This window comes from Biomphalaria glabrata, chromosome 11 (assembly GCF_947242115.1).
Source record: "Biomphalaria glabrata chromosome 11, xgBioGlab47.1, whole genome shotgun sequence".
NCBI classification, from domain to species: domain Eukaryota; kingdom Metazoa; phylum Mollusca; class Gastropoda; family Planorbidae; genus Biomphalaria; species Biomphalaria glabrata.
Window position 1 is genome coordinate 10,501,153 of NC_074721.1, and position 12,944 is coordinate 10,514,096.

The window sequence follows — 12,944 nt, forward strand, 5'->3', positions numbered from 1 at the left end:
GTGACCATATTGCATGTTTTCCAAACATTTGACTTTTATATCAGCACCTACCTAAAGATAAAAGATATCTTTTGGAGAGAGAACACAGACATTAAAACAAAACAACCAAATGCTGGCTGCCTGGTCATGTTATGTGCTTTGGAATGCCATTGCGATGGTGCTTGTTCGAACCATCCCATCAACATCCTCTGTCGACCTGCTGGAAGTTTGATGTTGAAGGAAGATTATTTCTAATGAAACTTCAGAACTAAGCTCATAAAACATGTGTGTCCCGCAGCCTTAGGTGCTCTTTTCTATACTAGTTCAAGCAATCTGGCACCTAATCTTGTTATAAGGAGACCACTATTGTGCCACGTTTCATCTCACGAGACAATGGCTCAGGTATACCAGATATGTTCTCTGTCCAGCGTAGCTGGCGAAACATAAGCAGTCCCTGGACACTGTCCATTCCTGCAGTCGTAAGAGATCCGCTATTTGTTGCAGGGGTTTTGCCATTGCATGTCCATAATTGTGAAATGTTTTCAAAAGTCTCAGTTACTTTTCGTATGTTAGCTTTGTCTTAGATACATTTGAAGGTTTAAGACAACTGTTCCGTGGAAAACGCTAAGTTTTCTCCACAGACAAAACAATTTACTCCGCCACAATCTCGCTTGCAGACTTCCAAAAGCGTGAATAACCTAGACAGACAAATCTCTCTCCTTCTCTTGAAAGTGATGTTTAAAGGTTACGTACGTCCCAGATTTGGAAAGTGATCGACCAAGCTGACGAGATGTCCATTCAAGATAATCTGTGGGCAAAGCAAGACGTTTTGGCGAAGGCCGCGATGGGTGCTATGGCACGTGGAGTTTTTAAGCGAAAGGATACAGTCACATTATATATGTTTATTTGAATATGTCCTTATACAAAATAACTATGTCTTGTATTTATGTTTTTGTTCATACGTATTTCTAGATATAAAATTGGTATCTGACATAAATTTTGGGGGAAAAAAAGGCGGTTGATCATACAAACAGATGTCGTTTACATCACCTGCACTATAGATAACAAGGTATTAAAAAATAAAAGTTATTTTTTTAAATTCTTATCAAGTTTTTGTCAATCTATATTTTTTATTTTGAGTTTTACAAAATTCTACAATCTTTCGAAAGGTAATGAAAAATTATTTTTTTTACATTTTTTTTACTATTATTTGATATACTTTTGTATAGTGTAAATATCGTGATATAGCAAGATCAGTGCGCTATGCTGCAATCTCTTTTGAGTACATCTGGGAGAAGGTTTTGGTGCTGGCTTTAGTCGCCCAAGAAAGACAACAGAGCTCGAGTCGGGATTCGATCCTCCATAATAAGTAACCAAAAGGTTTATGTCGCCTAGCTCCACATTCCACATTAGAATGAAAATGAAACTTCAAGAACTATATTCCACTTCCTAGAATGATGGTGGCTGAGCTGCAAAGCGCCTGGGTTCTTAACCGGTGGTCCCGGTTCCGAATCCTGGTGAAGACTGGGATTTTTAATTTCGGGATCTTTGGGAAACCTCTGACTCCATTCAGTTCTAATGAGTACATGACATTAGTTGGGGAAAAGTAAAGGCGGTTGGTCGTTGTGTTGGCCACATGACACCCTTGTTAACCGTAGGCCACAGAAACAGATGTCCTTTACATAATCTGCCCTATAGACCACAAAGTCTGAATGAGGAACTTCCTACATCGATGCGCATGTATTTCCTTGTATCATGAGATAAATGGAATAGGTTCAAATGACATCATTTTACGGTTTAGTGAACATAATCTCTTTTACTACTGAACGTAAATCTCGTTTCCAACGGTTCATCACGATACTACCTTCATTTAATACCATCACGAAAAACCTTGACATGGTTCCTGAAACTGTGACCGCCGCCCTTTTTCATGGTTTTCATGTAATTTTTAGAACAGTATATAAATAAGTAGACCCTTTGTCAGTTTCCAAACATCCAGTACAAGTTTAAACAAATGGTAAGTTGCATTTATCTATGTATTTCCTTATAAACCTAGTTTTAAGCAAAATAATGTCATTTTACAAAGCCTCATTAACTCTTTCTGTTTGTATGTGTATCTGTTTGGTACAAAGATTGAAGATGTTCTTTTGCACATATTTTTAGATCAAGTAGAAACTTTACAAAACAAAGGGACGCGGTTGCTAAGTGGTTAAGCGCTTTGCTTCCGAACCAGGGGTCCTGGGTTGGAGTCACGGTGAAGACTGGGATTTTGAATTTCGGAATGGGTACCTGGCTTTAGTTAGGGAAATTAAAGGTTGTTGGTCATTGTGCTGGCCACATGGCACCCTGCTCGTTAATTTTTGGCCAAAGAAACAGATATCCTGAACATCATCTGCCCTATAGATACCTGGTCTAAAAGGGGAATTTTACTTTACTTACAAAACAAAAATCGAATTAAAAATATTAACCAAAAAGTTAATTAATTATTGGTAATTAATTATTTTGTTTGGTATCAGTTCAAATTTCGAATAATTATTCAATTTCTATGACTGTACATGAATTAGTAAACAATGTTAACCAATTTGTTAATCAATTAGTGGTAATCAGTTAGTTTTGTTTTTATGTAGAAAAAGGATCTTATTCATGCAGTATTAAGTTATAGAATTATTTTTCGACTCCTTCCCACTAATTAATGTTTATTTTGTATTTACTGTCATCGTTGTGCAAGCCACAATACTAAAACCTAACTTTATTTCGGGGTAATGTCATTTGTAAGAAAAATGTTTGAATGAAAATTGTTCGCAAACGCTTTCTACATTGCTAGGTAAAAATAAAATTATCACTTTTATATAGCACAACTTTCATGCTTATAGCATGCTCAGAGCTCTATGGTCTAATCTCTTTTGTGGACCATTGGGGGGAGGGGGTATCTGAGAGAAGGTTTTCCGTGCTGCCTTTAGGCGCTCAGTAAACGCAACTTTGCTCGAGTCGGGTGTCGAACCTCGAGTCTCCAAGCCAAGCCAAGTTGAAGCGTTTATATGGTACTAAACATTTTTAAAAAGTCAATAAATCTTACCTAATTAGACGCTACTGATCATATAACCTTTGTTTTCCACAGACGGACAACAATTAAGCTGACAACGCAAGCACAAGATGATCATAGTGTGGCTGATATTAAATCTGTTTCTGCTGAATGACAATTTAGTTTTGGCCGAAGACAATGTGAGTGAGGCTACGCTCAGCTTACAACAGCTACAAAGTGGTTGGCCATTTCGTCTTGACATGAAATCAACGTTCTACCAACCGTGGGTTTTTTTTGTTTTGTTTTTTTTAATTCATACACGGTGAATTTTTAAACAAGACCAATATTTTTTTTATGCATTTTCTAAAAACAAAGCTTATGTTAAGTGTGATTGTATCAATACGTTTGGATCAGTCATGTAATTAGATGCGTGATAGATCTACATTAACAATAATAAATCTATGCGATTAGAAATATTTTTACAAATTGTTTTGGTAGAGCGGAATTTCATGCTTTTTTATTATTCTCAATGTGCTATGATTCTATAGATGTGGATAGATGTGATGGTATACATTGAATTAGTGCCCCTTATACCTTGTACTGAGAATCAGGTCATTGCTTAACTAACAATAGATAATTTTAGAACCTTCCATTTTCATAAGCCCTTCACTTGCACAGTGGTTAGTGTATTGGCTTGAGAAGCTTGAATCCTAAAATCATAATTCAAGTAGTACAACTTAAAAAAAAAAACTAAAATGCATTCCATCCCCCCTTCTTTGTCCCTCCCCCACTTTTCCAACTGCTCCAGGCAAGTGATAGCTTTTTTTTTTTTTGACATTTTTTGTGTTTTTTTTTTTTTTAATTTTGATATACCCCTACTTTTTAACCTAAATATTTGTCTTTTTTTATTTTTCACCTTTTTCACCTTAACTATTTTTTAAATACAGATTTCAAGAAGTTTTTTTCAACAAAAATAACACAAACATTACATTACAATACGAGTATCAGGATAGTTCAAGAGATGCTGTGTGGTTAATAAAAACCATTCCTACCAAACAAGACGGGAACATCAACGACTGTTTTGAATGTTCCTACGACCCATCCCATTCCAACATTAAATGCAACAAAACCCCAGTAGCTCGCGAGTGTAGCGAATATGCTAAGTGCTCTTCCGGTCCTGGGATACTTTGGTCTTCCTGCAAGGAGTATCTGAACTCTGTGCATTTAAGAAACGAGAATACAACTTGTCTTGGGAGGTGTCTTGTTTTTTACTTTCTGACAACATCCGTGAATAAGACAGAAAATATGGCAATGACGTCAGCGTCCAGTACAGGCTTTGTTCAAAGTACTTCAAAAACCCAACCGATTCCCTCAATCTCTTGGTCAAGTAGTTTATCGTCAACGCCAGTGTCGTCACTTGCATCGCCTGATTATTTAACACCTTTATCTTTGTCTAGTACAAGTCAGCCCCCCTTGAGCAATACATCACCGCAGCCTACCACAGCTAAGCTAATGAACAATGAGGCTTCCCCATTCTCAACAGTGTCGCTCATCTCGTCCTCTGTAGCGGCAAGCGTTGGCACATTTCTAATTCTGCTTATATTATTTGTCATTCGGAGAAAGAGGCGTCACGACTCACGCAGACGTGATGAAAACGTGGAGGTGACTAATACAGTAGTCAGTCATAGAACACTAAATAGCTTATCTTACGAGAACGCCTCGAATGTACACCAGCAAACTTCAAGAGCGAACGAAACAACAGCGTCATCCCATGAACACGCTGACTCAGTCATCTATACAGAAATCGCCAGATCAACTAACAGTCAATCCAACAGCGCTAACCATTTTAACGCAGACAAAGACTACATCCATGCCGTAGATGTCAACAATTACTTTTTAGTTACAGGACTGCACCGAAGTATTTCTCAGCTCGTCGAAAACGCCTGCATTTGGGGGGCTGAAACTTCTGAACGTGTCCATACAAGTGAATATTCCTCCAAAGCTGACCATGACAATGGGAGGAAACTCATTGCAAATAATGACCACATAAATACTAACGCGTGTAAAATTGATAATTGTGTCGCTAAGGTTAATGAAAAAAATTGTATAGAGAAAAAAGAAAGCAGAAAATTTGAGAATAACACTCAAAGGTATACAAATGAAGCAAATAAGAATAAGAAAAGTCGCAAAGGAAATTCAAGTGCGAGGATAAAAAACAATGAAACTATAAAAAGTAAGACTTCAGATTTTTTTCCAAGACAGAACGTGAATGATAATCAATTGCATGCTGCTGTTACGTTGCAGGCTGAGTGGGAGCGCTCAGTGCAAGAAGGTAGTGATGGTGTCAGAAAGTATAATCCTCTAGATGCCAGTACAGTAGAGGTGCATCAGTACTTGCCTCTAGCACATAAACTGGCCAATAGAAACGATTTCAAAAATGTCCTAGAAGATGCAAAAGAAACCATTTCGGGTTCGAACATAAACTATGTTGATTTAGTGGACGACCAGGCTCGTTCTAACACTGTCTCGGATCACTTATCTTCTCTTGGCCTGGTCGATGGCATGCTGAAGTTATGTCAATGACAGTGACATTGGGCCAGGAAGATTGATTAGACGTAAACCCATTACACTTTCAGAAACTTGAATTTTCTCTGGTAGAAATTCAACCTTTACTAAATACAATATAATATAAATAGTCTAACCCTAAGCATAATACGTTTAATTAGTTTTAGTTGTTTTTTTTTTTGTTTGTTTTTTTTTGTCCTAAGAAAATAAAAATCGAGTAAATAGTAGATGCCATTAAATGTACATTTCATTTTAATGCATCCATATATCATCAGCTATTTCCCACTGAGGTCAAGTGGTTGAAATGATGCAAAGTTTTAAAACGACTTTTTTGTTTGTTTTTTAATGCTCGTTGTCTTAGTTTTTATTTAGACAAAAAAACAAAAAACAATGAGAAGCGCTCTATAGCAATGCAAGTAAACTACAGAAAATATCCAATGGTTGACATTTTTGTCATCTTAAGTTAGTTAAATTTCCAACATATCTTTGCGAAATAAGATTTTTTCTAACTTGTTAGATACACATGTAGATTTGATGCACACTAGGGCAATAATCTGATCTTCCAAGGATTGACGTAGAATCCTTAATCTGGTGAACAGAAAGAAGCTTAAGTTTTGCAATCACGATGGCTTTAGTTCACAAACTGAACAATTGAATTCAAGCTGTGTACCATGCTACGTCATGCTGTTCAAATTGTCACATAAATTAAAAACATACATAGGATGAATACGTAATTGAAAAGTAAACAAATGCAAGTCATTAAGATAAATTTCACTTCTTTCTAATTTAGCTATGAGTATTGATTAATAATAATTAAACATACAATTTTTGCAATTCGTATTGGATATTTAAATTATGGTTACGGTTTTAAACATTTGCAAAAAAAAAAAAAAAGGTTTGGGATCGTCGCATAGTAAGAAATGGCAAGAAAAAAGGTAGCTAAATTTTAAATTCAATGTTTACTTAATAAGTTATGATTTTTTTTTAAATTTTACCTTACGATGTTTAAATAATAATTAGAAAATTTGAAGTTTACAATTTGAGAATAATTTAGAAAAACAAGAAAATTATTGTTCTACTTATAAGTAATACAAGTCCAAAGGCAGGTTTCGATATTTTGAGTTTTACAAAAAATGAGGGTAAAATTAGATCACGATTGCTCTTTTCGTTTTCAATAAGTCATTTCTATCTTCCGTTTATACAAAATTCTCATTTCATGCACAAACAGCTGCGATTAGTTACATTCAGTGCTTAAACACCTTTTCTCCTCAGCATTAAAATACAACTACCTAAAACACATTACGTGTAAAAACGTATTGTTTCTTATATTTACTTTCTCATAACAGTATAGGATATATTAAAGTGTGTAGAGCTATATTCATAGATCTAATACGTAAATTAAGTTTACTTAAACTCCTATCAGGATTTTAAAACCATGTGCTTTTACCTGGGCACAGACCAGCTACAAAAACTTTTGAAACTACAGCCACAAGCAAAGTTAAGACAACAATCAGCAATAAAAAAAATACATTCATATAATCAGGAGTTGGTTATCCTTGGGCAGCTTGTGAAACTCAAAGATATAGCATGGCAGAACCTGCGACTCCCCTGATCCCAAACTGTATCAGATATTTTTCGTTCCTTTCCATTTTTTTTTCCTTTTGAAATATCAGCTGCTTGAAGAGGGTTTGCTGTTTCGGTGACATCATTCCGTTCATAAATAATGCCCAGACTTTTATCGAGTTATTTGCTCTAGAAGATGAACCAAAGTCTTTCTATGGCTTAAGGAAGCCAACAGAATATTTATCGCAACTTTTGCGTGCAAGAAACCCTTAAATACTAGTAACATGCTCATGCGTTCTCTTTGTAGCATTCTAGAAAAGCTTTTTTAAGAGTCCATAGTTTTGTCTCCCTCAAGGCTTCCGGCTAAGTGTAGTCCTATTTGAGACGCGCTTTTTTTTTTTGTTTTTTACATAAGAAACATTAACCTTTAACTTAACCAAAACCTTAAATTGTTGAACCTTTGTGGCACCAACCACTCAATGTCTGTTCATCGTCGTTCTCCATTCTTCGCTGTCTTCTGCAATGGCCTGTCCATTATTTTATGTTGTCTTCTCTTTCTCTGACTTACCACATAACAAGGATGACATCTAACCCTATTGTTTTTTATTGTTATACATACGTTTCTTGCCATCTAAAACAACGATGAATGCCATTGCCTTTTCCAACTGCTTTCCCTGAACATTCTTTTTTTCTTAGTCCTATATTGCATTCCTCATTAATCTTCGGATTTCAGAGACAAGCCTTATTATACTAAACATTTGTTCATATCAGAAAGTTACTTGTTTTCAAAGAGCTCCTGTGTGTACACAAATGTTCTTTTATAAATATTAAAAGGGAGACTACTTTTCAAATTATTCTTTTCGATAATAAATAGTAGTATCTTCCCCTGTTTAATTTTTCGGAAATTCATTATCATCCTACTAAGAAGAGATATACACTATTTGTTTTCACTGATCTGTCCGTTTGTCCATCTTTTACGTTTTAATATCACAATTTAAAACATTTGTGTACACACAGGAGCTCTTTGAAAACAAGTTACTTTCTGATATGAACAAATGTTTAGTATAATAAGGCTTGTCTCTGAAATCCGAAGATTAATGAGGAATGCAATATAGGACTAAGAAAAAAAGAATGTTCAGGGAAAGCAGTTGGAAAAGGCAATGGCATTCATCGTTGTTTTAGATGGCAAGAAACGTATGTATAACAATAAAAAACAATAGGGTTAGATGTCATCCTTGTTATGTGGTAAGTCAGAGAAAGAGAAGACAACATAAAATAATGGACAGGCCATTACAGAAGACAGCGAAGAATGGAGAACGACGATGAACAGACATTGAGTGGTTGGTGCCACAAAGGTTCAACAATTTAAGGTTTTGGTTAAGTTAAAGGTTAATGTTTCTTATGTAAAAAACAAAAAAAAAAAGCGCGTCTCAAATAGGACTACACTTAGCCGGAAGCCTTGAGGGAGACAAAACTATGGACTCTTAAAAAAGCTTTTCTAGAATGCTACAAAGAGAACGCATGAGCATGTTACTAGTATTTAAGGGTTTCTTGCACGCAAAAGTTGCGATAAATATTCTGTTGGCTTCCTTAAGCCATAGAAAGACTTTGGTTCATCTTCTAGAGCAAATAACTCGATAAAAGTCTGGGCATTATTTATGAACGGAATGATGTCACCGAAACAGCAAACCCTCTTCAAGCAGCTGATATTTCAAAAGGAAAAAAAAAATGGAAAGGAACGAAAAATATCTGATACAGTTTGGGATCAGGGGAGTCGCAGGTTCTGCCATGCTATATCTTTGAGTTTCACAAGCTGCCCAAGGATAACCAACTCCTGATTATATGAATGTATTTTTTTTATTGCTGATTGTTGTCTTAACTTTGCTTGTGGCTGTAGTTTCAAAAGTTTTTGTAGCTGGTCTGTGCCCAGGTAAAAGCACATGGTTTTAAAATCCTGATAGGAGTTTTGGATAGATGTCTTATAGTTTATCTGCAGCCTATTTTTGAGTACCTGATTAAGAAAGTAAAGTCCACTAAGACAAGCTTTGTTTTTTTTTTAAAGTATTTTTTAATATACTTATTGTTTTCGTACTAAATTTTGAAATTGTACACTTCAACCTTTCTAATTGATATCAGATATATACACTACCTATTTTAATTACAGCAACAACTGAGACACGAATAATAAAATTTGCCAGAGACTTTACTTTTTTTGAGGAGGCGTGATAGTAATCAATATTTCAAACATTTAATTTTGAAATAGAGAAACTTCTTAAAAATTTATTCTCAAAAGTTAACTAGTAACACTCCCAGAGTAATGTTTATTTTAGTACCCCTCTAGGGGGCTTTATGGAGCTCTAGGGCCAAGAGCACAGTTTAAGAAATCCTGCACTATAAATCACAACGAGTCGAGCCATAACTTAAATTGTTACTCTAATTTAAAGTTGCCACTGAAATTGAAATCGAAGTAAGTTTCAGTTATAAATATTTATGGGGGGGGGGGAGGCATAAAGAAAACAAGAGGGCAATATTAAAAATGTAAAGTCTCTGAAATTGAGAAACAGAACCCTTATAAATAAAGCAAATATTTATAGTTTATTAAACAAGCACAGAGGGTAGAACTGAAGTAGTACAGCCAACTTTGAGAATCGAAAATCAAAACAAAACAAAGCATGATCCAGGGTTAAAATATTAAATTCTGCTTGTTTATCAACGTGGTTCATGTCAATATTAGCTTTAAATATGTCAGCTTTAAAAGATAAAATTGTAATTTAAAAAGTGAGTATTGTGGTTTATTATACTAATGTGATTAATTAATTATTCATAATAATTAATTGGTTGTACTTTTCGAAAAATAAGATTTAATCATCTGGTTATAACATTTCCACTTTTCTTCATGCACAGTTGTTTACAGGGTGCATTATCTAAAATATTGAAATTCCAAATTGAGTTTATGACTGACCAGAATAAGGAAGTGTTAACTATCGTATATCATTACATTATTAGTTTAGACTAAGCTTGATTTTCTTCTAAGATACATAGTCACTTTCACCAGCAATTAATTAACTAATTGGTTTAATTTATTAATTGATTCATGACTTGTCAGGTCTAATGAATAATTGTGTAAAGTTTTAACTTGATCCGAGAATGGGAAATGGGAGAAAAAAAACATGTTCAAACATTATACCAGACAAACAGAGTGAGTTGATATAAGCTTTGTAAAATAGCTTACGTGACCTCAAATCAGTGAACATCAATACTGACAATTGGGAAGACATAGCTCTAGACCGCAACAGGTGGAGAGAGACAGTGACCAAGAAAGCTATGGACAGTGAAAGTACAAGGGTCTCAGCTCAGGATGAAAAACGTACAATCCGAAAAACGGCCAGCTCCTCTACCACCGAAGCAAAAGCCACCTTAACCTGCGCTATCTGTGGACGGCAGTGTCTTCTCCAAAATAGGGCTCCACAGCCACATGAGGAAGTGTGCTCTGAGATGAACCATAGTCGTTCTACGTCTGAAGGAGGTTAATGAAGATAGCTTTTTATACAAACTAGCAGTAATTGCAGTTATTGATTTAAAAGTTTAAAAAAAAAAATAGTAACTCTTTTCTCGGCGATACACATCAATTATAAAATTTCTAGGAAAATCATTAGCGTCGTTTTTAAAATCCGTGTGCGGGTGTGACAAGTCAAAAACTCGCTGTCAGAGTCACTCTAAATTATCACAGCATTAATTATTATTTTTCATTATTTAGTTATTTTATTTTAATTATTTCCTCATCCTACCCCTGAATTCTCCACCCGCACCACCTTTTCTCCTCCAGGCTAGACTTAGTTGACCACCTTGGAGATAGCTAAGGCGCGTCCCTTCATTTATCTGCCCTTGATCGGGGAAAGGTAAACACACAATCTCTTTTGTCTTACCCGCCGGATGTCTGAAGGACGGTCGCGGTTTACACCACCTTGGTTTGAATGCAAGCTAACCCCCCCCCTTTCTCCTACGTCTCTCTTTGATCTAGGAGATTACTCGAGTCAAAGGGCCTCTCGACGCTCCCATCTTAAGTCTAATTCACCCACGTGTATGATAATTCTTAAGCCTAGGGCATTTCCTGTGTCCGCCCACATTTTCCAGGCCTTTGTATATAAGGTAAATTAAATCAAGTCGGACCCTCTCCTTCTCATTCGAGCTGAGCTATCGAGTCTGGACTATATCATTTATTCTCCCTCCTAGAGGAATACCTGGTGGTAAGCCGAACTTAATCACAAGTTCCATCTTAACATCTTAATTACTTTTGTGCTATTTCCATTGGATATCATCATGTGTATTTTGCTTAGTTCATTTATATTTAATTAGTTCATTGTGTATTTCTCACTGGCGTAAGTAGAAAACATAAACATGTGCTATGTATATATTTTAGTATTGCATTAATCTATTAATGCTACGTTGCTCAATTGATCATTGATGCAACCATGTATATATTTGTACACCTTATTTTATTTCCTTTATCTCGGTTGATCGCCTTGATGATTTTACTAGCGCACTGATACTGCGTCTAGAGAAGAGATATGAGTTATCTCCCCTGTATTGAATTATCTCCCCTTTACTCATTTTACCCTAATGAGAGTTGCGCCGCCTGAACGGACACACCATTCAAGCGCGCTCCATTGTTCTCGACCCACGGTCATATGTAAACAATCATCTGGGTCGCTGACCACCGCCCAAATCAACACCCCCCCCCCTTTTTCTTTCTCTATTTACCTGTGTTGTTCATTTGAGATTATTATTTCCCCTTCTATGTACATTTTATGTTATTATTTCCCCTTTTATGTACATTTTGATATTGCTACTATCATCCATCTATTTTCCAAATCCCATTTGTCATCACCTCCCCCTTGTGCTCTAAAGCAATTTTACCAATCTGACGAATGCACCTCAGTCGAGGGCATCGATAAGATGTATGAGAGACATGTCCTAACTTGTCTTTATTTATCCGCAGCCTCCCTCAGGTGTCTGCCTATTTATTTGCTATTTGCTGTTCAGTGTCTACTCGACGCCACTCAACTATTGCCTATTTACCTGCCTATTTATTTGCTATCGAGAACCGCCTCCTATTTGTGTGCTTAGTGCTATTCAGCACTGCACTTGCCTACTGAGATCTACTCAACTCTACCACTTGGCGCTATCGGCATTGCCCGCCTATTCGACAGCCCACCTGTCAAGCTATTAGGTGCGACGTCCCTATAGGTTCAGATCTGTGTGAGACGTCATAGCTACGCCAACCCTCTGCAACTCACTGGACATATCCTGTCAACTACGCTGCACACGGCAGATCAGCTCTGCCCGCAGTAACCTTGTGCCCACGGTAGCCGGCCACCCGCCCTACTGTGCCCACTACAGATATTAGATTTTGGGGATTGAGACTCCACAAGAACTATATCACCGGCGTCCCTCTATCCGCTACAGCGCCACCTCCAGCTGCAGAACCTTAAGCCAGGACACAGCCAGCTGCGACATCAACAGGAATACCAGCTAAGTCAGGGGACAAAGTGACATACTCTCTTATTAGGTGCAAGAGTGATGATTAAACATAGAATATACTAGAGATAGATGCAAACCCTCCCCCTTTTCATTATTATATGTATATTTATGTAAATAAATATCCTTTATTTTAACTTTTGTATCTATCTTTCATTGCCTTGTCTCGTTGCGTGTCTGCTCCCGATTCATATGCTGATAGGTTGGTGTGTCATAGCTTTAAAAATAATCATCCCCTAGACATAAAACGAGCCAAACACACGTCACATTTTCCCAC

General features: G+C 36.4%; 1 protein-coding gene across 1 annotated transcript; it reads left to right on the forward strand.

Moving 5' to 3' along the window:
* Positions 1 to 1,901: 1,901 nt before the first annotated feature.
* On the forward strand, positions 1,902 to 5,592 carry LOC129921791 (uncharacterized). The gene is made up of 3 exons (XM_056004647.1): positions 1,902 to 1,996; positions 3,098 to 3,284; positions 3,949 to 5,592. Exons 2-3 carry the CDS (start codon positions 3,133 to 3,135, stop codon positions 5,582 to 5,584), a joined length of 1,788 nt encoding a protein of 595 aa, XP_055860622.1. The 5' UTR covers positions 1,902 to 1,996; positions 3,098 to 3,132; the 3' UTR covers positions 5,585 to 5,592.
* Positions 5,593 to 12,944: the final 7,352 nt, after the last annotated feature.